Source organism: Babylonia areolata, chromosome 7 (assembly GCF_041734735.1).
Source record: "Babylonia areolata isolate BAREFJ2019XMU chromosome 7, ASM4173473v1, whole genome shotgun sequence".
Classification (NCBI taxonomy): Eukaryota; Metazoa; Mollusca; class Gastropoda; order Neogastropoda; family Buccinidae; genus Babylonia; species Babylonia areolata.
Genome location: NC_134882.1, coordinates 53773500 through 53781176, shown reverse-complemented (window position 1 = coordinate 53781176; position 7677 = coordinate 53773500). Strand labels below are relative to the sequence as shown.

General features: G+C 46.8%; 1 protein-coding gene across 2 annotated transcripts in view; it reads right to left on the bottom strand.

The window, feature by feature from the left end:
- Window positions 1-1648: 1648 nt before the first annotated feature.
- LOC143284114 (S-adenosylmethionine-dependent methyltransferase Rv2258c-like) overlaps window positions 1649-7677 on the bottom strand; it is a 9547-nt gene continuing 3518 nt past the window's right edge. For both annotated transcript variants that reach the window (XM_076590770.1, XM_076590769.1), the window contains exons 4-6: window positions 5761-5981; window positions 3970-4080; window positions 1649-3211 (exon numbers count right to left, since the gene is read on the bottom strand). In XM_076590770.1, coding sequence (XP_076446885.1) covers window positions 2637-3211; window positions 3970-4080; window positions 5761-5981 — 907 coding nt within the window. In that variant the 3' untranslated portion in view covers window positions 1649-2636. The remainder of the gene's footprint in view (window positions 3212-3969; window positions 4081-5760; window positions 5982-7677) is intronic.

The window sequence follows — 7677 nt, the reverse complement described above, 5'->3', positions numbered from 1 at the left end:
AGTGAACGCAGAAGAAGAAGAAGAAGCCGCTCTGCTGTTTCACCCCCCCCCCCCCGCCCCCCTGTTAACATTTCATTTGCTGCAAAAGGTTGGGTCACTTTAACGGTGTCCAGCTCCGCTGTGTACAATCGCCTTCAGAGACTGGCTGGTTGCTTTGTGCACTGTTGAACCTGTGGCTTACCAGACGGAAATCTAGTCTTTTAGAATTTATTTATATATTTATGTTTCGTGTTTTTTCATACAAGAGTCTCTAACAATAGGAATAGTAGCTCGCTCTTCCAACTCGCTCTTTGGTCATGCCGATATTTTCGAACTGTCAAAAAAACCGCATGGAGCTGCTAGTCTCCAGCAGTACTCACCTTCCAGTCGCCAGGAGAACAGCCAGGAGAACAGCCAGGAATTCTTTCACTCCACTGACAGACATGTCTCTCCTCTTGGAACTCCAAACGATCAGCCAGGACTTCACCCCCCCCCCCCCACACACACACACCCACTTCGCTCATCTAACGACTGCCAGTACTCACCTCTTGGAATACCAGCGAGAACTCCACCCGTCTTCACCCCCCACCCCACCCCCACACACACAATTCCATGTAAACAACATCTTGTATCACTTTATATGCAGCTTAAGTCCGGATCAACGAAAACCCACTGATATACTCTCTTTCTCTTCCCCCTCCCCACTCCCCCCCCATCCCCCCACCCTGAAAAAAAAGAGGAAATTTCCGAGCTCTTAATCTTTTTCTGGTGCTAAAAACACCTATATATTTGGGATGGGAAGTTTTCACTGGGTCACTCACTCACACTGTCAGAAGCCCTGTGACTTGCAAGGCAGTAAGGCCGCTCACTGACTGCTGCACAACAGCGGCACACAATGCACAACAAAAACATTTCCGTTCACTCACCAGAAACAGTAGGAGCTCTCAAATAGTCGTCCTATAATCTACATACACTGTAAAACTGTTCCTCTGCCAGTGTGAGACACAATCAATTCACACACCAGTCCATTGCTCAAGGTGCAAAAACCTCAAGACACTTCTTACTTTAGCTGGGGGATATGGCGTGCAGGGACAGAAGCTGGAAACAGTTGAACAGTTCACCTACTTGGGAACCATTATCTGCTGGTATGGCGATGCGACAAGATCCAATGCCCTTGCTAAAACAATCCTCCAAGGAACCGTTGAAGGAGGGAGACGGAGGGTTAGACAGAAAACAACAACAAAAACAACAGCAAAAACAACTGTGGATAACAACATTGCAGAATGGACAAGAAAACCACTTGCAGAGACACAGGCTTTGACATACAGCCGACAGACGTGGAGGAATCAGGTGACTAGTTATTTTGTGCGGCGCCCCAGTGACACTTTATAGAGCCGAGGGAGGAGAAGAAGATTGATTGGTTGATTGAATCTCTAATGCATGGTTAAATAATTAGGTACAGTGAAGGCCTTTTAACAATTCTGCCCATTTAACGACACACAAGTGAAAAAATAAAATGAAGTAAGATGAAACAATGACGACATCGACGACAACAACGACGACGAGGAAGAAGAAGAAGAAGAAGAAGTAGAAGAAGACATGCATACATTCAATTCTTACATATGTATTGTTGTGTGCAGTATGACATTGAAAGCAACGCACAATTCAATAACTTTTGAAAGTTCTGTTTACTTTGCTTTTTCTTCCACATTGTTAATGGCGTTACTTTTATGGCACATACATGATTCATATATATAGCATTGTAACGAGTAGCAATTACGTTATCCAAAGGAAAAATATGTTATCCATGTCATTCAGGTAAGTGCATCATACATTTTTCAGTACAATAATTACTGTAGTACATTTCATTTATACAGACATTAGACAGATTCAAAACCAAAACGATTTTAGCTTATGTCAAAGCCGTTTTCTATTCAATTGAAATGTCAATAATTTCTTTCCTAACTCACGAAAGGTTTATTTCAAGTAGTTTTACTATTTGTAGTAAAACCTTATAGTATGTTGTTGATGTTTTCTTCACTCTTCCAGTCATTCCCAATGCCTTTGTGTTCTGACTGGTCTCTTCATCGTGACAATACTTCTTTTTCCAATGCAATCTCTTATTGCTTAAATACAACTTAGAGAATGCAAACAAATCACCTTTTATCACATGCATTTTCGTAGCTCAGAAATCCTACCATCGTTGCGAACATCTGTTATTAAAACAACAACAACATTTTTCACTGTGTGCTTCTAAATTTAGCTTTGCCCATTTTATGTGTGGTAGTCAGTCCAATCTGACCATGACCATCAGAACAGCAGAGGAGGCAACTGCCATCCCGATTATCCGGGCTAGAATCTGATTATATGACGGTCATAAAAATCATTTATAACGAAGTCTGTCACAATCTGTTTACAGGTGTTTAGTTAGTCAGGCAAACAAATGATAGACCTGGAGAAATCTGGTGAACAGTGTGTGGCGCCCAGAGGACTCTTCAAAGAGAAGAAGAAGAAGAAGAAGAAGAAGAAGAAGAAGAAATCATGGAAGTTCTGTTTACGCCCTGAATATCATGTACTGATACAGCTAAGGTCCAGAACAAACGTGGAGAGTTTCCCTGTGTGCCTTGCCCTGGAGCCGTGGATTGCCCCTGTCAGGACTAAGCTGGTTTCTGACACATGCAGAGTGCCATCACCCCCGGGCTGTCGGGCATGGTGTCAGTCATGTCCAGCACCTCCATCCCCGCCTCCTTCACCAGCCTCAAAGCCTGCTGCTCTCCCCAACAGGCGCCCAGAGCGTGGGAGTCAACCTTCTGGTAGCTTTCGGGGATGCACATGAAAGTGCTTATTGCGTAGAGGGAAGCGGCTACAGGGTTCCCCACGTTCTCTGACAGGTTGGAGGACATGAAGATGTCCACCATGGAGAACTGGCCTCCAGGCTTCAGCATTCTGCGGACCTCCTGCAGAGCCTTCAGGGGGTAGGGGAGGTCGTGGATGACGTCCAAGGCGAAGATCCAGTCATAGCGGTCCGCCCAGTCCGGGGGGATGTGGTAGATGTCCATGACCTCCACACTGACGTTGGTCAGCCCCAGTCTCTGGATGGTGCGTCTGGCGTGCTCCGCTCCTTCCGGCGACACGTCTGTCAGCAAGAAGTGGGAATTGGGGAACTGCGCCGCCAGGTGGCACGACACGATGCCCGGCCCACAGCCGATCTCCAGGGCCCGCAGTCCGCTTTCTGCACACAGCACGTACAGCAAGGAGACAGCTGCAGTGGTCCTCACTGACAGTCGTGCACTGCCGCACACAACACACCATCATCATGTCGGCTACTTTAGGGCCTCATATCATGTTCATGGTTGTCTCTAGGGAGACAGTGATGACGATGCGTTGTGCCATCAGCAACAAACATCATCGGAGGACACGCATGTGGCTCCGGAACCCAAAGCCTGGAGCGCACATGTGGTTGCAAGTGGGGCATAGAACGCCAGCAGCCAGGGCAGGGGCGGACGTAGCTCTGTGGCTACATACATGGCAATGTCATCGGCGTACACTGCCTGCGTGCATTCCTTTTAGTTGTAACTTGTCAATGTCACATTATATCAAACAGTGTGGGGGGTATCATGCTTCCTTGAGGGACGTCCATGTCTTGCTATTGTTGAGACGGGAGGGTTTGTCCCAATTTGACTGTCGTCTTATAGTGTCGGGATTTTCTTGTACCACAAAGTTATGACTGGGCAACATTATGGTACTGTGAGAAGACGTATTACATGACCCTGGTGTATACTATCAAAGTCAACATTTCATTATGTTAATTAAAGACTAATAATAAATACATGCTCATATTAGAAAAAAAAGGTTACCACAATCAAGCCTGTGACAGATATACGTAAAACTTTCCATTCTTTAGCACAGGGTACAGTCGACTTCTCTTCTCAGAAGTGGTACACAGGAAAGGACAGACGGCAGAATGTGTGTTGCTCCAGCAATGCTCACCCATCTTCTCCTTCAGTCCGGGGGTTTTGAGGATGGCTTCTGCTATGTAGTCCTTGGTGAAGTCATCTAAAATGTCCAGTCCACAGAAAAACTCGTCGTCGTATGCGAGACCTGCAAACACCAATCATCAGCATACAAGACACTGCTTTCGTGGACGGGTGCAACAGTCGAGTGGTTACAGAGGTGGATTCTAGGGGCCCTGGGTTCAATTCCAATATCAACGCCTGGTGGGTTATAAGGGTGGATATTTTTCCGATCTCTCACTCGACAGACATGCAGACCTGCCTGTGCCTGAACCCCTTTCATGTGTGCGCATGTTAATGATCACGTATTTCATGTCAGTGTTTTTGAGCCACCTTTTTAACCTTCCCCAATCACATCTAAGTGGAGTGGGGAAAATGAGAGTGAAGTGCCCTTGCCAAGGACACACCACCATCCCCAAACAGGGCCTGGAACCCTGATCACTGGTAATCACCGAATCAGAAGTCCGATGCCTAACCGAATCTGCCACAGTACCTCCATATGTAATAAATCAAATACAAAATACACAGAAAACATCCCCCATACCAATCATAACAAATAAAAAGGAAAAGGTCTGTGTACGTCTTAATAGGCGGAGATGGACCATGCAGACTCTGTGGACTGGAGGTTTCATTCCCTACATTTGCCACACGTGTCAATGACCATCCCTCTCCAAAGTAAGCCACAGCTACAATACTGCGCTGTACTTCGCTACCGAAGCATACTCTGCATTCCCCCCCCTGTAAACCCAGTGCGCTTGCAAGAGACTAGTTTGCAGTGTATTGTATTGTGTTGTATGGTATGTTGTGGTATAGTATGGTATGGTATGGTATCATATGGTGTGGTGTCATATGGTGTGGTATGCTAGCTGTTTTGGGACCTGCTACATACTTGACATCTTGAGCTTAGAGACCAGGAGACCCAGATCGCCCATCCTTTGCTGAGCTTCTGCAGGCGAAGAGCTGTCTTCTTTTCGAGACTGCCTGGGGCAAATTTGGAGTCAGTCAATGGTCTTTAAATTCTAGCGTTATTGTTTTATCAGTGATTGAGTGATAAGAGGAGGGACGACCTCTTCAACATGGCCTACCATGGGTTGAGTCACAAGCTCGGGTAAATTCAGCGTCAAGTGATATCTTCTTGGTTCATACTAATTCCGAAGGTTGGGGCATAAATTACCAAGCTATGGCACGACAGAAATTTCATTAAAGAGGCTTCGTTTTGGGGCTGCAACTCCCATGTTCACTCATATGTACACGAGTGGGTTTTTACGTGTGTGACGGTTTTTACCCCGCCATATAGGCAGCCATACTATGTTTTCGGGGGTTTGCATACTGGGTATGTGCTTGTTTCCATAACCCTCCGAACACTGACATGGATCGCAGGATCTTTAACGTGTGTATTTGATATTCTGCTTGTGTATACACACGAAGGGGGTTCAGGCACAAGCAGGTCTGCACATATGTTGATTTGTGAGATCGCAAAAATCTCCACCCTTTACCCATCAGGCGCCGTCACCAGCATGGAGTCATTTGCACAACAGGCTGCCAACCTGGGAAGAGCTGACTGACAGCTGCATTTAGCCGATCATCATTCGTTTCCTGTGTCATTCAATCACCCCCCCCCCCACTAACACTCTAACATTCTAACACACTGACACACACACATGTGCATTTGAGAGGATTTTTTTTCAAGGACAATCCTTTTTCTTACCATGGGTTCTCTAGACATGCGCTAAATCATGCTGCATGTGACCCTATAACAACAGAATACCTTGATCCGGAGAATCCAGGTGAAGGAGCGAGCGGAGGCGGGGAAACCTGGACCTGGCTATGGAGACAAGGGTGGTCCAGGCGGCGGTTTTGCGAAAGGTGTGGCGGTGGTGGGCAGGGAGGAAGAAGAGGTAACGGGAGTGGTCGTCACTGGCCCCACCCCCTTCCTCTAACTGGATCAGCTTCAGGGCCGCCAGACTGGACAGCAGCTCTCGGACATAACTGTGACAGACAGCGTGACATAGCAGCTGTGTGACAGGCACCGTGACATAGCTGTGTGACAGACAGCATGACATAGCTGTGTGACAGACAGCGTGACATAGCTGTGTGAAAGACACCGTGACATAGCTGTGTGACAGACAGCATGACATAGCTGTGTGACAGGCACCGTGACATAGCTGTGTGAAAGACACCATGACATAGCTGTCTGAAAGACACCATTAATAATAATAATAATAGTGGTATTTATATAGCGCTGGATCTTGTGCAGAGACAAATCAAAGCGCTTTCGCACCAGTCATTCACACGCATGCATAACTTTAATACTGTAGAAACTAAAGACAAGGAAGGGCAGGCAAGGGAGGCTATTTTGGGAAGAGGTGGGTTTTAAGGCCAGACTTGAAAGAGCTGAGTGTGGAGACTTGACGAAGCGAAAAAGGAAGTTCATTCCAATCGCAAGGTCCAGAAACAGAGAAAGAACGGCGGCCAACAGTCGAGTGTTTGAATCTGGGTATGCGCAAACAGAGTGGATCCGAGGCCGATCGTAGTGAGCGAGATGGAGTGTAGAGGTGAAGGCAGCCGCAGAGATAGGAAGGGGCAGTTTTGTGAATGCATCTATAACATAGAGTGCTGATCTTGTACTTTATTCGGTGTGAGACAGGGAGCCAGTGGAGATGTTGCAAAAGAGGAGTGATGTGCTCAGATCTTTTCTTTCTTACACAGCTGTGTGACAGGCACCATGACATAGCTGTGTAACAGGCACCATGACATAGCTGTGTGACAGGCACCATGACATAGCTGTGTGACAGGCACCGTGACATAGCTGTGTGAAAGACACCGTGACATAGCTGTGTGAAAGGCACCATGACATAGCTGTGTGAAAGGCACCATGACATAGCTGTGTAACAGGCACCATGACATAGCTGTGTGACAGGCACCATGACATAGCTGTGTGACAGGCACCGTGACATAGCTGTGTGACAGACACCGTGACATAGCTGTGTGAAAGGCACCATGACATAGCTGTGTGAAAGGCACCGTGACATAGCTGTGTGACAGGCACCATGACATAGCTGTGTGACAGGCACCATGACATAGCTGTGTGAAAGGCACCGTGACATAGCTGTGTGACAGACACCGTGACATAGCTGTGTGACAGGCACCGTGACATAGCTGTGTGACAGACACCGTGACATAGCTGTGTGAAAGGCACCGTGACATAGCTGTGTGACAGACACCGTGACATAGCTGCGTGACAGACACCATGACATAGTTGTGTGAACCATAACATGACATAGTTGTGTGAACCACACCATGACGTACCTCTGAGAAAATCATCATGACAGCTGTGTGGAAGTTACCATGACATAATTGTGTGAAAGACACCATGACATGGCTTGTGTGAGAGACACCATGACATGGCTTGTGTGAAAGACACCATTATCTAGCTGTGTGACAGACACCATGGCATAGCTGTGTGAAAGACACCATGACATGGCTTGTGTGAAAGACACCGTTATATATCTTTGTAACATACACTGTGATAAAGACACCGTGACACAGCTGTGTGACAAACGCCGTGATAAAGCTGTGTGAAAGACTTCATGATGTAGCTGTGAGAAAATCACCATGACAGTTGTGTGAAAGACACATTGACATAGTTGTGTGAAAGACACACTGACATAGTTGTGTGAAAGAC